This window comes from Nymphaea colorata, chromosome 6, assembly GCF_008831285.2.
Source record: "Nymphaea colorata isolate Beijing-Zhang1983 chromosome 6, ASM883128v2, whole genome shotgun sequence".
NCBI classification, from domain to species: domain Eukaryota; kingdom Viridiplantae; phylum Streptophyta; class Magnoliopsida; order Nymphaeales; family Nymphaeaceae; genus Nymphaea; species Nymphaea colorata.
Genome location: NC_045143.1, coordinates 11,446,455 through 11,469,813, shown reverse-complemented (window position 1 = coordinate 11,469,813; position 23,359 = coordinate 11,446,455). Strand labels below are relative to the sequence as shown.

The following is a 23,359-nucleotide window of genomic DNA, read 5'->3' as shown; positions in this document are numbered from 1 at the left end:
CAATGCCTTCGAGAATCCTTGGAAAGTAGCGAAACAATGCTTTGTTGCTTACCCGGATTTTGTAGCAACCATTGAAGAATGTTGAAAGGTGAACATGTGGGCAAGTGGTTCCATCATATTTGACAAACTCATTAGGCAAACCTTCACATCTTCGTCTCCTTCAATCCCTAGGTAATAATCCCCACATGAGTATGAGTGCTTTCCCTTCCCCTTAAGTTCAAGGTTGCTCATTTTTTTCTCCACTTCGTAAAACTTACATTTAGTTGGACTTTTACCATCACTTGATTTGCTTGACTCTGACCTTGTCTTTTTTTTTTTTTGCCCTTAACTTCTTTTACTTTCTCTTCAAAACTCTCGTTGTCGAGCTACAGAGAACAACACCGCCCATTGAGGAGAGCTGAGGTCGAATTCAGAAATAGCTCTGATTGGTGCATGCACGGAAATTATCTTTTGTCTCTGAGAGAATTGTCTCATGTATCTATCAGCACAATAATCAACTATGAAATAGGAGCCCAAGAGTGGTACGGCCATGGTAGTGGTGAGTGTATCTAGGTGGATTCTAGCGACGGTCATTAATAATCCCAAAAGATTTCTTCTCCATCTGGCTGCTCGATCAAACGGTGGTATTGTTCTAAGATTGTCAATGCTCTATCAGTGTTGTTTCTGAATAGACTAGCCCAGGGGCCCACATGCTTGAGAAACCATGATTGTAAAGGATATGTGCATCCTTCCACATAGTCTGTGTCTCTTATGATAAAACGACGAGTCCTTGGTAAATGAAAACCAATGTTGTTAATTGCCGTTGGCAAATGTCGGGTCCCATTATGCCTTCATATCCGAAAAAGTTGGGTGATATGAACATCTAGGAGGTTGATTCCACTGGTGAAGAGGGTCAATCCCACTATGCAAAGCATCATGCAGTGCTTGACTCTTCTTATGGCTTTTCGAGATAAGGTAGAAGGCTCAACATAGGCTCCTTATCACAGTAGTATCTGGTGTCCAACCATTGCCAAATTGCATTTTACCATATAATGTGTTCTGATCCGGTTCAGATTTGCACTTCAGACGCGATAAGAAATCCCAAGTTCCCAATTAATTGTGGGTTCGATTTGGATCTATTACTTCTTGATATTTTTTATTGATATTATTTATTTCTTTTTTTTTGAAGAAATGGTTTTTCAAATATTTTTCACTTATTTAGTTGAATTGGTGAATCAGCTAAATTGCTCAATTGGCAAGCTCATAGATTTGGTTGATTAATCGCTTCTTGCAAGACTAGCTTACAAGACATAGAAGAAGATTGTTTGGTGGCAAGGGAATAGGAAGGTCAAAGTTACTTTGATGTTTTAGGTAACAACTTTAACATGCTTCGTAAATTCTGCTATTTCTTATGTTACCATCGTTAAGTTGCCCAAAATGCTTTTCTACATAGACAGTTCACTAAAGATGTCTACACCAATAAACCTCTAGCTTCAATCCAAAAGACTTATATATGTCTGAAAACTATCGCAACAGTCGGGCCAGGGTTAGTAGGCAACCAGTTTCTGTTTTGAATTCATGGGGTGTCAACCCCTTATAATGTAAACAAGGGGATACTAACACGTAAGTTGATGCATAGAGGGGGTGGCACCCCCAGGTACCAAATTAAATTCAGGCCTTGTACTCTTAAGGGACAAGGGGTTTGATAGGAGCTTTTGCTTTCTTTTAGGTGGTAGGATGAAACACTCTGTCTGCTCACCTAGAAAGAATTATAGATGACTTCTTATGGATTGTGGAGCTTAAACAATAAACTTTAGCTATTTGAGGTTATATTTCGAATTTAAAGTGGGTGGTTTTTTGTACCATTTTAGAAGTGGCCATTAGTTGATGCATTTTTTTGTCTCTACCACAATGATAGGCACAAGTGACACCCCTCTTCCTGCTCGTTACCTACATCTACACCTTGACTAGGAGCAGGAGACCCCTGCTCCTTATTGTCTTGGCTAACCAGCTCCAGGATCTTAGCTGGGAAACTTTAACCATTGTCTCTGATGTAGAGTCGAGCATAAGCAAATGATCCAGTTTTGATTTGGGCTTATATTTGTTTTTTCTTTTATTTGGATCCATATCCATGGATTTACTCGGCCTATAAATATGAGTTTATGAACCAATTGTAATTGGTCTTGAGTGGAATGAAACCCTAATCCTTTTGACTTTTTTCCTCTTTTACAAATCTATTACATTTTGCTTCTGCTGGGCCGCTTGGATGGTTCTCACAAATTCTTTCTTTGAGGTTGTATCTCTAAAAGTCATACCTTCTTGAAGAGATACAAGATTATCTTCCACTAAATAATATATAAAAATTTCAGCTACAATTAGTTTAGCTATAGTTAGTTGACTTTCTAATTTGTTTGTCACGTTTAGGCCAGCATGTTTGTGGACGTACTTGTGTTTCTCAGGATTCACTTCTGCAAAAACCAATTCTAGTATAGATAGTTGAGCAGAAAGCATCTTTATTCAAAGAAACAGTTGTTGATTCTATAATTATAACGTTATTGATATCAAGTGTTCAGGATATCCAATTATAAAGGCAACTTAAAAGTCCAATCTTGTTCTTTTCTCTTTGAGAAGTATACCATAAGTCAACTCAAATATGAAAAACAATTTAGCTAATGTTTTCTTTTATACCGTTAACTCATAAGGGGATCTTGTCAAATTTAAAGTAAGGTACTCATTCAAAATATAAGAGACTGTAAGGTTTCTCCCCATAAATTGGCATGTGGTCCAGTCTTTAAAGCATGTCATTCATGTATACAAAAGTTTTACTTTTCCTTTAACTCCTTCATTCAATTGTAGAGTTTTTGCACCATTAATTTGACAAAATATTCGGTCTTCGTTAAATTCATCAACAAAATATTCCCCTCATTGATCTGTCCTCAACTTACTATTTGTGTTTTAGATCTAGGTTGTGCTTCATATTAAACGGCGAAGTTTTTCTGAGGTATAATACGGTCAACTTAAAAAAAGGGAAAATATGCTAAATTTTAAAAAAAAAATTAAAAACTAAAAATGAGGAAAAATAAAATAAGTGAGAAACTAACAACACAAACATCACAAGATAAGTAGATCTGCAACAAATAAAAAATAAAAAATAAAAAAATTGGCATTAAAAAACTGAAAAAATGAAAAAAACACGAAAAACACATTAAAAAAACATTTTTTTGTTTTTAACATTTTTTTTCAAAAAAACATGTTTTTGTAAAGTTTTAAATGGCTATTTAATTTATCACATTCTGTTCTCATTTTTTCGCAAAAAAAATGTTTTCTGTGACTCTGATATGGATAAAAAAACAATTATAGAAACACTTCATATTTGTAATTCATTATATCAACATAACAAAATTTTAAATAACCTTATATAAAAATCATAACATATCTGCTACCAATGGAAGAGTAAATGTTGTCTATATAGTAGTGAACTAGTTTGTGTAATTTTACAATTCCTTTTACACTAACGCCCTGTTTGGATGGAGGGAAAGGGAAAGATTGAACAATCAATCTTTTGTTTGGTTGACTAATTAAAAAGAAGGGAAATGAAATAAAAGTAAAAAATTTGTTTGGTTGCAAAATAAGGGAAAGGAAATGGAGAAAATGAAAATGATGCTCTAATGTAAATTCAATCCCTCCATGACCTAATTTAAGATGTTAGATAATTAAAGGCCAACTATATGAGTAAAAGAAATAATATTATACTCATTTTGAACGTCACTAGTGGAAAACCATTGCCTATAAAAGTTTTCTTAGTTATAGAAACAATTAAACCATTTCAAAACAATGATGCTACAAATTTAAGTTCTTTCAAAATTTTAGTGCAAAATGAATCTGGATTTGAGTTCCTTGTGTAATTCTCTTTTATCAAATCACAAACATATTGTTTTATGTCAATTTTTTCCTGTGGCGTAGGATTTCAACTTTTTAAAAAAAAAAAAACTTTTCCCTTCTCTATTTGAAACCAGATTCACTTTCAGATTGATTTCTTTAAGACTTAAAATTAGATTTACTCCACTTTATTGTTTACATTATATATATATATACAAACACACACATTTAATGTTAGACAGTTGAATGCTAGACAGATTATAATTCTCACCCTTAATCTTTTACAAATCCACAGAGAGAAAAAGGTGGTGGGGCTTTTTTGTCATCTAGTATTAGTCCACACCTTTGTTTTCTTGTTTTTCTCTCAATCGCCGATTTGGAAAGCAATGGTTAAAATTGTTCCTTATTCATCTATTATCTAAGTTCCTAACACCCTCTCTCTCTCTCTCTCTCTCTCTCTCTCTCTGTAAGAGTTCAACACTGCCGTAGCTAAAATTTAAAAATGTCACTAGAAAACAACCACTGAATTGGTATTAGCCATGATTTGTGATGTAATGATCGTTTACATTGGCTTTAGTGACAATTTATGGTCTTTTTAACGTTGACTTTTAAATTTTGTCCATTTGGCGACTACCCATTACACGTCAGGATTGACTGTTCCTATATATGAGAACTCAAATCTACCTAGAAGCACAGCAAACCATTGGTAAGCACCGTGAACCGTTGCTAGACTATAAGCCATTGCTAATGCTCCTGTGGTGACTGTTTTCAACTACAGATTTTTAATTTTTAGCAATTTCGCATCGTCCAACATCCAATACGCTTGAATTCCCATATAAACAAGGTATTAAGCATAGAGGTAAGTTCAGAGGTGGCCTTCTTTAAAATTTCTGTCACCTCGGTTAGGATTTAAACCAAAATTAAATTCAATTTACAGATTTTGATAAGGCAGGCAACCTTTCAAAATAATATTGAACGGACACATTTTCACAAAAAAACTTACGAAGAGTCACGGCATGACTTTTATAAAATCATGTCGCTTTTCCATGAAAGGCGGTCTTCATAAAGTTTTAAAATGTAAAGGCATGTATTTTTAGAATTATATATTGTGACAAATATTCTTAATTTTTAAAAATGATAATATTTTCATTACTGTGTTTTAAAACACGTGTATGCAAGTGGTGGCAGGAGTTGGAAGACCACACCGTATATGCAAGTGGTGGCAGGAGTTGGAAGACCACATTAAAGACAAGCAAGGTAAGAATTGTATGAGGGTATGGCCATGCTACTAGGTTTAGAATTATTTATATTAAAAGTTAAAACCACCAATTACAATAGAATCCAGAAAGAATTTTTTGAACCATTTAAAGCAACTCCGCGCTCACAACTGTATTGACAATACACACACCCCATGTTCGTGAAGAGTGAAGAATCACGGCTCATTCTTCACCGTCGCAAAAATGGAAACTACTTCAATTGATTCAACATTTCAAGTAAGTTTGTTACCAAAATATGCCAACAAAACTAAGATATTGAGCTATTGACCTCAAATCCAAGTAGGTGGTGGTCAGCACAATATATTAAACACATCCACATGCACAAAAGCGCTCCATACTTTAAACTGGGCAGGCTGCCTTAAAAGAATTCCAAGTAAAAATTAATCCCCCGTTTAATAACAAACGTTCCTATACTGTAGCAACAGCAGGATAACTAAATGATTAAGGCATTTATACTTAAGTAAAAACCAGAATATGCATCGTCAACATGTTTAGGATAACAAAATCCAACAAGCTCATATGAATAAAGAAATTGATAGTTTATGTCACAGAATGGAAAAACCATAATATGCACCGTAAACATGTGCATCCTAAGGCTACCAAAATCCAACAAGCCCATATGAATAAAAAAATTAATAGTTTATGTCACCATCCTCAAAGGGGTTGATGCAACAGTTGGGGCATGGAGTCAACCCTCTGTGCTGCAAACAGAGAGTCACCAATATGCAAGTTCAAAGTCACCGATATACAAGTTCAAGCATAACGGCTCACCCAATAATTTATGTCACCAATTATAACGCCAACGTAATTAAAATCACTATGTGACGCTTAACCACTAGATATTGTAATTCAAAGTCACCACATTTTTCCATGAGTCTGCCTCTTCCCACATGGAATACCAACAATATCCATGCAATTGTTTCAGCGAGATACTTTCTCATCTAATCTTCTAGAGCCAAAAGTGCATGTTTACCAACTCTAGTGAATCTGGAACAAACAAAAAATTACTCCATGAGGCATGAACAATCACAAATACCAAACCACCAAGTAATCTGTAATCACTGATGATATATGCAGTTTAACTTCTAGTATTTGAGCATAACCAATCCCAATCCTTAGGCACAAGCCTCTTTACAATGAAAAATGTCTCAAAATTCTCATATGTGCTCCCGCAACTTTGACATGAAACGCTAAAATTTTCAGTTAAACGAAGAAAAGATATCTCAAAAATTACACTTGTAATTGGCATCTTTACGAGGAATAGAAACAAATCTCAAGAGGCCACGACATGCTCAGCTTGAGCAGCAAAACTCTTCCATCTTTCCCTGCTCAAAAGCCCAACATGAATCCACCAAAACTTCACTGGCTGCTAAAAGCCAAATTTTCTTCTGATTCACAACAAAATGCTATCTGGAACTTGCAGCTATACTGTACATACTTATTGATCGCAAATTCTTCTTGTGCCCCAGTGGAAAATGAAGCAGCTTCAATCAATATTATTTACTATCATAAAATTTCCTGTATGAGATGATGTGGGGCACATGGGAATCTTCATTCCATTCACATGTGAACATGTCATCCAACCAAAAAAAAGTGGATCTTCAATCATGGAATGCAGTGAGATATCCATCAATAAATTTCGTTAAGGAAACCTCCATCCCCTTCCACCTGTAGGTAATGCAGGTCTCCAGTTTCCAAGTGAATGACAATGGAACAAATGCTAATCTGAGAATTGCCATGCATTTGGTTGCTGCATCAGCAACTTGGAGCAGATTGGCAGTAAACAGAAGCTGAATGGGACTGAATGGGACCTCTTCCTTTAGTTTACAGCTTCATAAAATAGAACCTGTGGTTGCAGATGACCTTTTCGACACATAGCAAGAACATCATCCCAGCCGCCAATTACCTGCATGGTGAATCATTTTCATCAAAGAATCAGGACTAGAACACATTCACAGGAATGCGGAGCAGGAGATATCTATTTTACCTTCACGGTGGTATCATCATACATAATCCATCTATTGTGCTCATGACTATATGCAAAACAGTGATAATGCTGTCCATAATAGCATACCTGTAAATGAAACCCAAGATCAATAATGCTGGTGAAAAGAAAAAAATCAATGAGCATTGCATATCCACGTGTCATCAAACATCGCTATCTCAAGCTGTTTGCATGTGTGTGCAGAAGAGAAGATAAAAAGAGAGAGAGAGAGAGATGCACGTCTATTTGATTGCATATCAACTTGTCTACTCTTCTAACTGACAGAAAGAATTTCCATGAACAAAGGGCAAGAAAGATCATTATTCCAGGGAAAGATTGGAAAGAATAAAAAGCTCTACACCGGACCCCAAGATCCCAAAGTATAACTAGAAATAGACTGACCTAGTAAGTCTCACCAAGATAATTGCATACTGATATATGCATAGAATCATAAAAATTATCACTGATTATCATCAGCAAAAGGAATGCATAAAATTAAAATTTGTCAACAGTTCATGCTTTCATTATTCGTCCAAAAGTTACACATTGTTGCCAAGGTTACATTATATATATCAATAATTAAAAGGAGAAAAGTTAAACTAAATTATGCAAAGGAAATAATTGCTGAGTCGCTGACTATGGATGTAAAGCATATTAGTTCAATAATATATGGCATATTCTTAGCACATACAACAGTAACTTTACCATTCCCAATGACTACAGGAGGAGAAGGCATAAATCGCCAAACAGCACATTTCTGATAAATAGCTCTGCAGGCCTATGTTCATAGCGTGAGCACACCAACGTCAGTGGCATATACTGGGGAATTGGTCAAACTGACCAAGACATGACAAACATATGGGAGATCAAGATAGAGACATCCAGGAGACAAGAATTTCAACTCAAAATATTATATATATATATATATATATATATATATATATATATATATATATATATATATATATATAAAATATGTGACACGGGTACGTGGAATTGCCCCACGTACCCGCTCCGGTACAGCCGAGCTTTGGGTATGGTTTGAATCGGGTCTGGGTCAGGCCAGATCCAAACCATAAAATTTGTTCATTTTTATTCACGAACAAAAGTCGAGCTCTACAGCAGAAGTAGAACAGCCTCTCCTTGTAACCTATATGGGACTGTTTCACCCCCTCCTTGATAATATTGTCTTTTTGAAGCATTATTTCAAATATAGTCCTTATACTTTGTTTATTTTCCTTTCTGTACTTTTGTGCACATAAAGAACATTGGAGCCTTTTCAGGGTTACCTATGTGCTGCTCTGATGTAGTTATTCATCCTAACTTACAACTAGAATTTACAAAATCACAACCATCTATAACCGTTATAGCCTGCACATCCTCGACAAAGGTATAGGTAATAGAAGTTAGGCATACTTAGCAGTCAGCATAACAGATGGCTCCCATAAGACTAGAACAGGAAGATGGCCACGATTATGCATATCATATATGAGAAACAGCCTGAACTTAGAGCCCAATCCGTGCATTTCAAGCACAAATATCATCTACCATCTCAGAAATTAAGTAAATAATACAATACTCCAACAATCAGCGCAGTAATTATGCAAATCAAACACTGACAGAGTAAAGAAAAGAAAGTTCCATAATAAGGAATAAAGATCATGATGAAACATAATAATCAACAACAATGAATATTTAAAATAGAGACATAACTCCACATAAAAGGCTATGCTGCACAAATAGCATGCTAAGTTAACATTGAGACATCCAGTCCCAAAACATGCATAACTTTTGAAACTCATAACAGTGCTCTGTGTTTGGACTTTGGAGTAGTCACATATATCTCCAATATCCCAAAATCGTTGCCACTTTGAGTCGGCCAATAAGGCAGCAAAATATCCCACTACTTTAACATAACACCAAAAAAATGAAAATGGTGCAATACCATTGCAAAATATATCCAAAGATATTCTCAATATTTTCTTTTTGAACAAAGTCCCTTCTCATAAATTTTTGAACTTTTTTTTGTCCTCTCGTGTTTCAGGAAAGCTCTTTTACTTGCTTATATTTTTGCAGAAAAACACTAGAAAATCCATTATTTCATAGCTCCTTTTGTGTTTATCATATTTTTCTAGCATCAAAGCTTCCAAAACTTCTCCAACAATAAAAAATCTTGAAAAAGAAACCTTCTGTCAAAAACTGTGCAGAGAAGACATTTGGTTTCTACTCTTTGAAGATAACAGCATACATATTTTACACATTTCATTCAGTAATAGCACTTAGATATAACAAAAAATAACTGACAGTTACAGCAACTGCAACACTCAAGTAGTAAAATATCCACATCATTTGTTAAATATCTAAACAATAAAGCAACAGGTTTTTGCTAAGTGTGGTGATAAACTTGGTAGCTGTCCTTTAAGACATATGAGTTTGCTGAGCTCCGTCTTCACTGATGCATTTTAGTAACACCACCTGAACTCTTACCTCCATGACAGATATTTGATCAATTTTTTACAGATTTAATACTTTTGCGGAGATGATTGAACAAGAAGCATTCATAGTTGACAATACAAGGTGAAAATGCTACTGCAGCAAGGACATGGGACCAACTAATGGCCCTTGATTCTCATATGGACTTACCACTGAAACCACACAGTGTCTGCTTCGATTGTCCAAACCTTGGTATATGACACCAATGTCCAACTCAGTAGTGATTGCAGCCAACGTGGCTGATATATCATCAACGCTTTCAGAAGTAGTCTGCCAACCAAGAACTGCAAAAATTCCAAGCCTTGATTAACTTTATGTATGGCAGTAACTAGTAGGCTAAGAAAAACAAAAAATGATCTTGATCTGATAAACTTCTCAACTGAGGAATTACCAACTGTAAATATATGTGGAGGTGTTGAAAGAATATGATGAATATAGTTCAGCTTCCCACAACCACCTGCCTCAGGGTCACAGGCTAACTGATGATTCATGTCCACAAGCTTCAAAAGTTCATCAAAAGAACTGTCTGTACAAGTTATCTGGAAAACAGATAGTCAGCCCAAGCCATCGTTATTAGAATCAGCCTGAATTGGCTGATTCAAATCAAATTGGTGGCAAACTTATGGGCCAAGAAGTGCCACATCTGTTTCTAAATGTTCTTAAAAAATTATCAGAATTATCTCATTTTTATTTAATTTTTTATGCTTTAATCCTTATCTCCAAATAATAATTTCTTCACTATTTTCTGCCTATTCACGACTGGCTCAGCTGACTTGGTGAATCAGCCGATCTGCCAAATTGGCACCCACAGCGTCAGCAATTTAATTCATAAAAAAAAAAAATTACGGCACTGGTCTAAGCATCTCACTACCCTGCATCATCGTCCCTTACCAAAAATAATTACCTATGACATGACCACAAAAATGTGATTATGCAGTTACGTCTTTCATGCAACCTAAACATACAATGTTTGAAGATATGGGGCATGCCTTCATTGTTCGCAGTGCATTGGCATTGATATTGTGAAAGAATGAAGTGTATTTTAAGTGACGTGACTCCAGTCCACAACTGCAGCAGTGCATTTGTTCATAGACATCCATGCCAAAAAGTGAATGTGCAATACAAGAATTGTTTGTACAATCCCAGGAGCCCACACTGTTGCTTTCTTCTGATTCCGTGTCTGAAATATCTGTACATGATTTGTGCAGGCAATCAAAGATTACTCCCAGTACTTCAGAAGCATCATTCATTTGTGCCTGTCAATTAACAAAAAAGAGAAGCTTATGCTCCAACTAGAAATTAACTGTCTGATAAAATGCAAGCAAAGAACAAAGTGCACAAATAACTAACTGTTATCGAGCACGAATTGCAAAGTTTGTGCAAACACCTTGATAAGCACAATACATGAAAAATTACCTCCTGAAAAAAGTTGCTCTCTGGATACAAATTGCTTAAAGCAATTCTCAAACAGGCTGGAGAAATAGTCTCTCTTCGCATGTCAGTTGCTGCCGTGCTCATGGCATTGAAGATATCATACAAGGCACAGATGACACAAGGCTCTCCAACATGCATATGAACCGACTTTGAAATCATAAAGAACTCATCCCGGAACCGCCTTATGTGCCATAAGGACTAAATATAAAAAACAAAAAGGTAAACCGACTCAGGACTTGAACTGAAAATAGGAATAAGCGATAGCCACAAGAATAACACACTCAAGCATCAGTTAACTGAATGCACATGGCACAGAGAAAATTTATTTGTAGATGGGCGAGGCCATAACCACTAAAACAGATAGAAGTAGAATTTATGTTTACCTGAATAATAACATTCAGAAAGCAGTTGTATTCGCCAACTTCATTTTGCAGACCAGCACCCAATGTGTCTATCTTGTTCAAGACATTGTCCATAATCCCCTCATGATTAACCTTGCTATCAATTGTTTCTGTTGAAGCTCCTTTAGGTAACCTCCTAACTGGTTGCAGCCCACGTTTGGCTTGATAGGTGTCTAACAAGAATATAAGAAGCACAGAAGACAAGCATGAGTACCTACCAGTTTACACAAAGACAGCAGTTATGCAAGATAATATTGCAGAAAATCTAACATCAAATAAAAACTAACCAAGGCTCTCTTGTACAGCTTTTCGAAGGTCAGCTTGAAACCGTTCTTCATCGTCCTCCTCAGCATGAAGCTGCCTTAACGTTTTTGTGACAGCCTCTTTTGAACACGAATCAGCTAATTTAGAACCAAAGAAAATTTGATTCAAAACAAATTATATACACAAAAGAGACATAAACTAACTAAAATACAAGCAAAATCATCAACGGGCATAGACAAGAAAAGTTCTTAAAGGAAGAACATTTTTTTGGAGAGTAATGCAACTAGAAAGTATGAATAAGAGGCCAAAGCTATGTCAGATGGGTGTCATGCAGCACTTCTTAAAAGAACTTGAGAAAAGATGCAACAAGGAATATATTGTTAAGAGACATGTACATTATTTGTTTTATTTTTTTGGATCTGATTATGAATTTCCAATTGATATATTGCATGTGTAGACACTATGTAGATACCCATTAAGCCATTTTCTCTTTTTATAGGTAATGAAACAAACCACCACCCCTCACTCAGGATGTATTATATTCCTGGCCCTTTCTTTCTCCCTTCTTCTTTTCTTTGCAGCGAGCATATTTTTGAGATCTCTTACATGGTATCGAAGCCAATCTGATCCTAGGACTAGTTGCCTTTCCAAAAGGTGTCCCAAGAGATCTTTCTTTTTCTGATTTTTTTTTCTGATCTCTTCATCTTCAATTCTTATTTCCTTTCAGCATGATCTGTTATTTCTGTGCTCCTTCTGTTCTGCGCTAATTTCTGTGTCAGATCAAATCCCTCTATTTTCATTTGGGCCATCTTCACTTCTTCAGCCTCATACAATTTTTCAATTTATATTTTTCTCTTTTGACTTATTTCTTTCTGTTCTGTGTTCCACATTGTCTCAAAAATTACTGGCTGATTTCTTATCAGACTTTGATCAGAAATTGCCACTTTCCTTCAGGGTCTGATTCAAGATCTTTTGTGTCCTTTTGTTTTAAAAAAGTATTGAAACCCATATGCATGATCGTTTCATTCTCTGGTTTAAAAAAAAACCACAATATCTTTTAAAAATCAGTTTTTTGCTTAAATCATTGTCACAAATATCGTTCTGAGGAAATATCGGCAAAGTTTTTCTCAGGTATCTTTTGGCGAAATTTTTCTCGGGAAAAATCTCGACAAATTTAAAATAAAAAATTCTAAAAATTAGAGAAAAGCAATAAAATGAAGCTAACAATCGCCAATGAAGTGACAAAATCAGCAAAAAATCACAAAAAAGATTGCAAGTTTTTCATTTTTGAAAGATTTTCTCGTTTTTTAATTTTAATTGTTTTTTCTTGTAAATATCGTCAATTTTTCAAAAATCTCACAATATCTGTGATATTGTTTAAATAAGTCTATACTGGATGACTTCCTGGATGCATCGATATATACTTCAGGCATTGCCTGTCTCCTGAAACAGTCAATAAAGCACATAAGTTCCTAACAGTAACTCCCATACATGCAGTCAAAAAAGTGCATTTATAACATCAACTACCTAGCGTCATGAAAACATAGCTAAGGGAACATTATGATACAAGCCATAGAAGGCCTGCTAATATGATGATCCATAACAGGCAAAAGCTAAACCTGCTTTTCTCTACCCTCAAGCGATAACTGAGTAGACCTTGAGATGAGACTGGAAGAACCAGCATCTACGAGTCACCAGGTTCCACATCCAAATATTCTCATATAAAACCGTCTTTTATGTTAAATATGATCCGATTACATATTATAATATCCAGATCAGAAAATATCCACCTCGAAGATGCAATATGGGCCAATTAGATTTGTGCATCACTAATTTCCTCTGTCACTACAGGAACCATGTATGACATTCATACTGTGAGAGAGAAAACCTGTATAACCATATTTTTTTGATGAATTTTCAGTGAGAAAAGTATATCACAAAGACTTCATCAACAAGTAACAAGATTCTCTTTCTGCAATAAAATAAAGAGGAAACAAAACCTGGGTTATCTTCAAGCTTTGAAATCACAGAATCCGCTTGCTTCGCAACACTGGTATTTAATAGTTCAGCTGTCATTGCAGGCAATACTAATCATAAGTAAAGCAGTAATAAATCAAAAAACCAAATTTGCTGATGGGATTGGACTGTGCGGTTCTCAAATTGTTAATGACAGCTGAATCAAAAGAGTTCTTACCATTTCCATCATGAGGAGCATCCTGCATCCTATTTTGAGTCTGGTCTTTCAGAATAAGTTTAGGTGCCATACCTCCATGATTTTCTTTATCAACTGAAGGGATCTTATTAGTTCTTTCGCCCGCTATATTGCTTGGCTTATGAGTTTGTCTTCTCGTCTTTTGAACAGAAGAAGAAACTCCTGAATCCCCTTCATCAGGCAAGCCTGCAAGATACAAATCAAACTCAAAACTCAGCTATCAAGGAGAACTGATCAATGTACAGGCATCAGGAGACTAACCAGGCTTGCGTCTGGCACTGGAAAGGCCTTGAGCTTTAGCAACTTTTGTCATCCCAGTACTGCCAGATGAATGGCTTGAAAAAGAAGTATTTAATGCATGACTAACAGGAACTTCATCTAAATATTCTGGCACCTTCACATTATCCTCCATATGTTGGTTCCTATTTCCACTAAGCAACTCAGCTTTTTCATGGCCACGCGATAGGTCATGTTTAGCAAAGTCCAAACAACTACTTGACAAGGTAGAAGCCTGGAAACCCTGCTTAGAACCAAAATCATTTCCCTTGCAAATGTTAGAAGATTTATCATGAATTAAGCTTCTCTTCATGGGCTCCCTGAGATCCTCATGCAGTTCCAGGCTACCAGCTTCAACAGAATCAAAATTATGATCCAATCCACCAGGGACAACTTCTAAGCATTGATCGAAGGTTTTTTTGTTTTGATCAGCAAAGCGCTTCTGCTTGGCCTCTTCTTCAATACGCCGCTGAAACTCTAAAGTCTCCTCAAGCTTTTTTTCCTCAGCCTCAAGCTCAATCATCCACTTATGTTCCTCTTCTCTTAGCTTTGAATCATAATCTCCAAATGCAGTGGTAACACCAAACCCCTCCTCATTATCAGCAGCCGGATCAACGATACTGCAGGGAAGACAGTTCATGCCAACATTCATTTGGAAGAACTGAAAGTTCCACTAAGTGAACAAACAAATGGCCTAGCTTGACAACAAAAGTAGGGGAAAGGAAAAAACTTGTGCTTTCACAATACAAAGAAACAGTTTTACACGTGATAGTCAGAGCATGCAACAACTGCTTGTAGCTTTACACATTAAATATATGTGCATGCTGTAGTAACAAATATTATTAACCATCTTTAATGTTCGTAAAGATTTGCCCCAAGGGCTTGGTTTGTTGTTTCTTTGCGAGTGCTTTTTCAGTCAAAGTGGTTTTGCTTCTTTGACCAGTGCTCATGCCCAGGCTTTCCTTTCCCTTTCCACTAGCATTGAGTGGCCAGGAGTGAAGAAAGAAAGAAAACCAAGTCTCCTCAAGTATAAAAAGTCAGGGAACCATCTCGGGTTCACACAGAACTTTAAGTCGCCTGAAATATTATCTAAAGCACATGAATGGCAAGAGACACAAACTTCACCCCTCAAGTATACATGAAAGGAAGTTGTTGTGCACTTTGCAGGTAATCAACTTTCCAACTTCCAGTTTAGTTTGTCATACAACATTGAAGCAGGTAAACCAAGAACATAACTCATGAACTTGTCTAGACTCTAGATAAAGCTGCCCAATTGAGGTGAGACAGATATGGCTGATCAGGGAAGCTCGTGCTTTATCAAAAACTAGTTCAATTCAATCCATCATTCCCACCATATGTATATAGCACCAGCCATAGCAGGATAGTCTCCCTCTTGACACACATTAAGCCACTTCTAAAGCACAGATCTAGGATCCTTTTCCAAACACATGTCCTGGAACTAGTGACTAACCCTTTTGCCTGACACTGTAGTCTTGGAGAACATTTTCTCAGCAGAAACTACTGCTTCTAAAACACCAAAATATGCTCCATGCAGAAATGAACCATTAGGGACAACTCTATCAGTCTATGAAAGAAAAACATATCTCACTGCTTTGATGTCCAAACTGAAAGACATATAGTCCAAAACACCTAGCTAAATCCACTGTGAAAAACAACATCAGAAGTCTACCACCTACCGATATGATGTGCCTCATCATTAGCCACAACAAGCACCACATAAAACATCTTTGACGGAAATGCCCTATGAATGGATGAACCAAATGACCGATAAGGGGCTCACAATTATCCTTTGACAAGATCATAATAAAGAAAGAACTACAAGTAAAATTATACTCTAAAATGAAACTTGCAAAAAATGCAGCAAGTAAAGTTAAGAGTTCAGAATTGCAAAATAAAAATAAAGAATGATTAAAGAATCAAGATGCATCATGCATGACATACAGTGGCTCTTGGTGGTTGTGGATATACTGCTCATCGGCACCCATTACCTGAAAGAAAGAAAGACATCAAAGCACAAAGTAAGAATATTATACATTTCCTACCCAAAACAGAAAAAATAATAAACCAACGAAAGAAAATAAAACCTTCAGATCTTTAAATTTTTTGTAATCCTTGTTTTTTTTCCTATCCTTTGCTTTATCATGCATTTGCTTTGAAACATCACAAATTTTGTTACTGTTTTTTTGTGCATCACGTGCAAGCTCAGCTAGAAAAGCTTCTCTCGCAGCATCAGATTTCTCAGTTGCATCTTTTTCCACTAAATCTTCAAGGTGGGCCTGCCATGAGTAGTTATCAGAGTAACTGAAAACATATGAAAAGAAAGTTCAATCACGAGAAAAAGAAATGTGAAACATTTTGAAGAATAAATCCAAACCCTCAAGAATGACTTTGTAAGCGGCAGAATAACTGCCCGATAATCAAGGGCACAAATTGGGCCCATCTTGATCTCCAATTGCTGCATGCTATAAACATTCCGCATGATCCTAGCATCAATTTTGTTGAGCTGCAGGATAAGCAACCATACATATCAAACTCAGAAACATGACAAATTTCGGAATGTTTGATTTGAACTGCAAGATATAAGTAAAATGAACCTCCAAAGATAACTGTTCCTTCTGTCCCCGAATGGCTTCGTCGATGCAAGAATCCATTTGGTTCATCAAATCCTGCATCTTCCACTCACCATCTTCGGCACTCTCCACATCACAGAGATGAGATGTGACATTTTCATCATACCTAAACTGAGTTGCATTCAGCGCTTGTGCCTCTTTAAGTACATTCGTGACAACATCAAGCTCAAGCCTACTATTTGCAAAAAGAGAGTGGTTTTCTCCTTCAGCCATCTCTTCCTGCCACTTCCTCAGTATTGCCTCATAACTACAAGGCATAACCTTCGTGTTCTGCTCTCTTTTCTTAAGCTCATCGATGCACAGGTTTTCAACATTATTCAACGCTTCCTCATAATTCAAATGTTCACACTTCCTCTCACATAAGCTCTGTAAAAGGTAAAACTCTTTCTCAAGCATCTGAAGGATTTCCTGTCCTTTATGCATCTTCTCTTCTCTAGATCGCTGCCATCCCACCATTTGCTCAAGAGGAGATGGGTTGTTGATAATCCATGAGAACACGGTGTCGGAATCCAGAATCCCATCCTCACTCTGTCTTCCCCTGCCATCGACCCCTTCACCAGGTTTCATCCTACTATATGATAAATTCGCAATTGGGTCACTTAGTGACTGTTCATCCAAACGAAGAAGTGATGAACTGTCACTCAGAACAATCTGTTCTCGTATTCCATCTCCTTCAGAACTATGAGTAGCATCAGCAGAGGTGCTCTTCTCCGAGTACCTACTAAGTCCGCAAGAATGGGACAACTCCTGCAAGAACTTGAGCACTTTTCGGAGCTGGGCGGCACCCAGGAAGCATATACAAAGAGGAATCAAACCAACAGCATGATTTAGCAAAGAATCTAACATGAGCCCTTGAAGTTCCTCGATCACATATTGTATAACTTTGTTAAGATGACTAGCAGCTAGACACTTGTGTCTAATTAGTAAGAGGAACAAACCATGAATTTTTTCAAGCAGCTTAAGTCGTTCGGGATCATCTGCCAACGGCCATTCTTGAGATAAAAGCATCTTCCTTGATTGCTTCTCCCCATCCACAAGCTCGGAATCTGAATTAATAGTCTCTTTGTTGCTCTCTCTTGATACACCTCCATCTTGTACTTCAGTTTGATCGGACATCGTACAGTTCTGGAACTTCTTCACCACGTCGTCATCTGATTTATCTTCGCGTTCATTGTTGGAATTTTCATCCGGAGCAGAGTGGTGGTCAGTTGTAGGCCGCAATCCAACGCCGTCTTCTATCGGAAAACCGCCACCACAAGAACGGGCTAGCAATTTCAGGGCAGCGTCGACATCCACAGGCTTCCAGCTGCCGTTCAGCAGGAGTTCAACCCACTCCGTGTCAACCTCCTGCGGCAATGCGGCCTGCAGTTTCTGCGAGAGATCGCTCATGTGCTCGCGAACTACGTGATGCATATGGGACTCGCTGTCTACGAACTTGGCTCCGCACTGACAGCACGCCCAGAAGCTCCAAGTCTTGTTGTTCTCTGCGAAAGAAAGCGCTTCTGTTAGCAAGTCGATTGCAACCACACCATCCTTCGTAGACGATGCCAATGGAGAAGATGATGGCGACGTCAGGGACGTGCAATGCAGCTTCAACTCGCCCACATTCACTTCGAGGAGGCCCCTCCTCTTCTCCGCATCCATGTCTTGCCAGAAGGACCGAATGCGATCCATCCTCTCTTTGGAAGACATCTTTCTACTGTTCATCGTCCTCCGGCGAGAGTCTCCTCTGTGTGAACCTGCCGATCCGTACGGCTTACCGTCGGCCGGTGGAGTCTGCGGCTGGGAATCGGATTTCTGCTGCAAGATTCTCGCAGCAGCAACCCGAACTTCAATCTCCTTCCTCCGCTCCTCCGGCGTCTTCGTCACCTTCTTGATCTCGTTAGGGCGTCTGCTCTGAACCAATCTCACCTCCATGGGGTCCTCAGTGGCCACCGGCCGAATGGGTATCAGCCTGAACTTCTCCTCGCCGCCCGCACCGTTGCCCAAATTCTTCATCCACGTCGAGATCGATGCAATGTTCGACTTCTGAACAAGAGCCCTCAATTCCTGCTGTACGTGAGCGATTCTCGCCTGCGGTGTTGGGTGCCTCTGCTGGCTCTCTTCCTGCAAGCTCTCCTTCGCGGGGTCGATAGGATCCTGGATCGCGATCGCCCTCTCGCACTCCTGAACCACCTCCTCGTAGCCCTTGCTGTCGTTCGCGGCCTCATAGAGAAGACTCGCATAGAAATGCGCGAACTCAATCGAGTTCGGCGACAGAAGCACGGCCTTCTTAGCGTAATCAATCGCGTTCTTGAGGTGCCTTTGTTTCGCATTAGAGTCCTCGATCAGTGACGCGATTTTCACGCAGATGGTGCCGTGAACTCGATACGGAAGAGCCGAGTTCTCATGGCGCACGCAGGCTTCCTTCATGAGCCTCAACGCCTTGGTGTGGTTCCCCCGCCTCAGCGCAATCAACGCTTTCTCGCAGTCAGCCTTGACCGATGCATCCGGAACGGCTCTGCTGGCTGCCAACGCCGGCAATTTGACGGGATCGCTCCCTGCCACCGTCAACGCCACTCCCAATCTTCCGATGGGAGCTTCTTCTTCTCCACAGGCACCTGGAAACCCTTGCCCAGGGTCCGGCACCGAGACAACCATCGCAGGCGAGCCGCCACCACCACCAGACGCCGGTAACCCATCGCCGCGGATGAACTGCGGGGATTCGGCCGGTCCGCCGCGGCCGACGGCAGGACGATGAGCAGTAGCAGCAGTTCGCTTCTTGTGGTGACCACCCATGGGCAGGAGAATGGATTAGGGCTCACAGTCGGACATGAAGCCTCCCCACTATCGCAGGAGGTCGATCTTGGTAGGAAACTCTTCCATTACGACTTCTTGATGAATCAGCATATGAGTGAAACCGAATTTGGCCAGTCGATCCTGAAATGGGTAGTCACTGAATGGATCCAAAACGCTAAAGTAAAAGAAGATGACAGGCAGATGAAGGGGAGTGGTGTTAGGCAGCGACTGTGTTGGTGTGTGAGGCTATTTGAAAGGCGTCGACCTAACCACCGAAATGGGAGAGAAATACTCAGTGAACGAAGAAAAAGTAAGGGATGCCACTCTCTCTCTCTCTCTCTACTGGAACGGGGAAAAATAGGATCATGCAGGCCTTTTCAAATTCCTTTAATGGCCTTAAAAATAGAGAGCACCGTTCGGATTCTGTTTGGAATACGATGATGATGTGGTGATGTCAGAAAGGAGACGGGTTTCATTTTTCATTCGATACTTTGCTTCCTCCGTAATGGCAGAACATATACCTTGAAATTTTTAACAACGATGCATTTAAGGCACCATTTTTATGCATATTCTGAATCAATAATGGAGGATTCGTTGCATATTTCATGTGCAAGTCTTGATAGTTTGGACACAGAAAAAGAAAAGTTTTGGTGCTTTTCGTTTAAAATTTTGGATTTCTTAGTAGTTTATTAGATGATTTTCAATGCTTGATATTTTCTGTACAGATTAATATGGCTCAAATCCCGCTGTGATCGAGGGATAAAAAATTTTACTTCTTTGTAATGGAAGGACACATCTAGTAGTTTGGATCGAGCAGGGCGCTTTTACTAATTTGTGTGGGGCCTAAGATCTAGCAAAAGTAAGTTGTAGTAAGACGTTTATACTTTTTGTATATACACACAAGCACTAGGCATATGATAATTGAAATTATTCCGGCACTTACTAAATCAACAGATACCATTAATTGCCATGCTTATTATGAATGTTATAAGAAAAAATCTAGTAGTATACACAACAGATATGTGATGTACCATATTCATTTTGAACAATTTCACTGTTTTTTTTTTCCTTTTTTTTGCAATCTACTTCAAGGACGTGGTCTTTGCATTTAAAACACTCTGGGGTTAAAAATCTTAAGTTTTAAACGTGTAGATAATATTTTTATAAAAACTTAAAACGAGGCTGGTTTTTTATTTTAATTGGTCATACATTTTTGAAACCGTGGTTTTTAAGCCTATATGTTTTAAACATGTAGTTTGCATTTATATCTATTTTGTCATAAAAGAACTTGGAAAAATAATCTCTCTCTCTCTCTATATATATATATATATATCCCGACTGTATTATCACACTCAGCTATTAGTGTAAAAGTTGTTGAATTTTTTACGCCTGGAAGTCTATAGTCTATGGTGTATTGAAGATACTTAAAGTTATTAGTTTGATGTGTGTAATAGCACGTGTTGATTTTTTCTTATAGTTAGCAAGAACAATGCGCAGTTAGCTAGAGATTCAATTCAAGGCCTTCAGGTTGAAATAAATAAAAGAGTTAATATGGTAGGAACCATGTCGTGACACTAGCAATCATGCATCCATTGTTAATGTGCAAGCCAAACCCAAACTTTAATGCTTGGGGCCTATGCAAATGATAAGGTAGTTATGGCCTGTGTGTATATATATATATATATTAAAAATCAATAGATGACAGGTAGCTTTAAAAATTCATCAATAAAGCCAATCTAAACTGTTCACTGCAGAACCAGAGAATTTTGGTTAAGGGGCATGAATTGTATAACTTTAAAATTTTAAAGGGCATGAATGAGAAAAAATGATATGCAGTTTCATTATGAAAATAAATTTTTTTGTAGACCTCTGTGGCAACACTCCACCTACCACCGCCCGTTAATATTTGGGTGTACGAACAAAGTTTTCCACATCAATTTTAGTTAAGATTATTCAAGATTCAAGTCCAGTAGTTCGAAATTTTAATTCCGAAGGAATTCGACACCGTTCACAATCAAATGGAGAAAAAGAGTACGTTAATGGAGTTCTTCAACTACGCTCCTGCACGCCGAGCGATGCAGCGCACCTTGATCATTTAAATCTCTCCCTCTCTCTCTTTCTCCATGAACCTGTCAGCCGGTCGGTCGTTTACCACTTGTGATTTGGCCGTTCCTTTCATTTCTATGGAGCCTCGCCGGCAAACGGAAAGCCTCGCCAACGAAAAATGAGAGAGAGGGAGAGGGCTCAGAGGGGGCGGATCGGTTAGAGAGATGCAATGGTGGTCAGAGAATTTGTCTCTTCTTGAATTCGATTGAACAACCAATTGAAGAGCGGCTGAACGCCAAAAAGAAGATAGCGAAGGTCGTTTACGAGGGTTTCTTAAACCCTAGCTTTTCAGTCTGGAAGGCAAATGGTTACCTTCGCCGCAGCATGCGCCACCGGTGTTTCCTCTCTCTAGCTTTCTTACAGGGCGTTTGATATGCCCATGAACGGCGGATCAGGATCAGCGCCGTTCTGGGATTGAATATTATGACAAACACGCCGATTCTGGAACGCGCGAAAAGCATTGTCCTCGCGTTCCGGAATATCGTTGAAAGCAGTTCCGTTTTCGGTGGGTTACCACGGGCAGGTTTTGTTTGCTTTATCCGCAGCGATATGAGGTTCCATGAATTGAAGGTGGGACTCTTTTTATCCGGCTTGAAATTCATGGTTTTTAACATGTTGAGATCTTTAGTTTAATGCACATTTTTATGCAGCTTCAGATATTTGAGGCTATCACACGCAACCTCAAGCCCGTATCAAACGCCATCCTCTAATGCTGCTCATCCGTCTTCTGCTGCATGTACAAAGTGAGGAGGCTCCCGATTTCTGCTGCTCGTCCGCCATCGTCTGTTTCGTCCATATCTCTCAATCGAATGCGAGAACTTTTTCCGTGCCGCTGACTGTAGGACATATGCAGAAACTAAAAGCTTGGCTGCCGAACATCGAGACAGGAGACTTGGTTTTTGTAAGGAATCGTGTGCTTGCTCACCAATTGAAGGTAACAACATCCAAGCCAGTCACACTCATCTTAGACTTCCATACGATAATGCTTTGCTAAGACCTCCATTGATTTTTCCAAAGGAGGGAGCCTTATGGGTTCCTGCAAGCAGCATAGTTGTTGGTTGATGAAAATCCAAAATAACAAGTCCTTCCTTCGGAACTGTTATCGGCCAACCAGATAGTGTGGCAACACGTATCTGTCCCTATCTATGCAAATACCAACATGACATAATCGAATTGCTAGAGACGTTCACCTGCTTGTTCTAATGGCACAGGTTAACTTTGTTATGGAAGTAGCAGAACAGGACATCTTTGTTTCTGATGTTCCAAGAACACCAGTCAAGTGACCTATTGTGTTATTTCTTATGAAAACACAAAAAAATGAAAAGAATAAAAGAGAACAAAAGTAGAACAGAATTGTACAATCAATTGTGGGTATGGGCTGATAGAACATATCTGGTGAAGTTTCCAAAATGCTACAGAAATCAACATTTACAACGTTGCCTGCAAATGTTTATTGGCTGGTTTAGTGGATATGAGCATTTAAATCATAAAAGTGTGACACGTTTATGATAAAAAAAAGCAACGACAAGAAAGGTAATAATGTCATTGGCTTATTAGAAACTTTTTTTTTTCAGTAAGATATAAACAAAATTACAGATTTCTACGCTCTAGCCTTTTCAGCATGC

General features: G+C 38.4%; 1 protein-coding gene and 1 long non-coding RNA gene across 6 annotated transcripts; one reads left to right on the top strand and one right to left on the bottom strand.

Moving 5' to 3' along the window:
* Positions 1-6,183: 6,183 nt before the first annotated feature.
* On the bottom strand, positions 6,184-19,995 carry LOC116256043 (uncharacterized). 5 transcript variants are annotated; one of them, XM_031632181.2, is made up of 15 exons: positions 16,815-19,995; positions 16,595-16,723; positions 16,305-16,496; positions 16,162-16,208; positions 14,185-14,819; positions 13,906-14,109; positions 13,712-13,780; positions 11,735-11,830; positions 11,430-11,620; positions 11,029-11,244; positions 10,602-10,868; positions 10,004-10,151; positions 9,763-9,896; positions 7,123-7,209; positions 6,184-7,041 (listed from the first exon to the last, which is right to left on the bottom strand). In XM_031632181.2, exons 1-15 carry the CDS (start codon positions 19,626-19,628, stop codon positions 6,955-6,957), a joined length of 5,316 nt encoding a protein of 1,771 aa, XP_031488041.1. In that variant the 5' UTR covers positions 19,629-19,995; the 3' UTR covers positions 6,184-6,954. The 5 variants fall into 5 exon arrangements, with proteins under 5 accessions (XP_031488041.1, XP_031488042.1, XP_031488043.1 ...); XM_031632182.2 differs by having other exon boundaries at positions 11,735-11,848; positions 13,978-14,109; XM_031632183.2 differs by having other exon boundaries at positions 13,978-14,109.
* Positions 19,996-21,630: 1,635 nt separating this feature from the next.
* On the top strand, positions 21,631-23,013 carry LOC126410164 (uncharacterized). The gene is made up of 2 exons (XR_007573668.1): positions 21,631-22,304; positions 22,385-23,013. It is a non-coding gene; the product is annotated as an uncharacterized LOC126410164 (long non-coding RNA).
* The last annotated feature ends 346 nt before the right edge of the window (positions 23,014-23,359 follow it).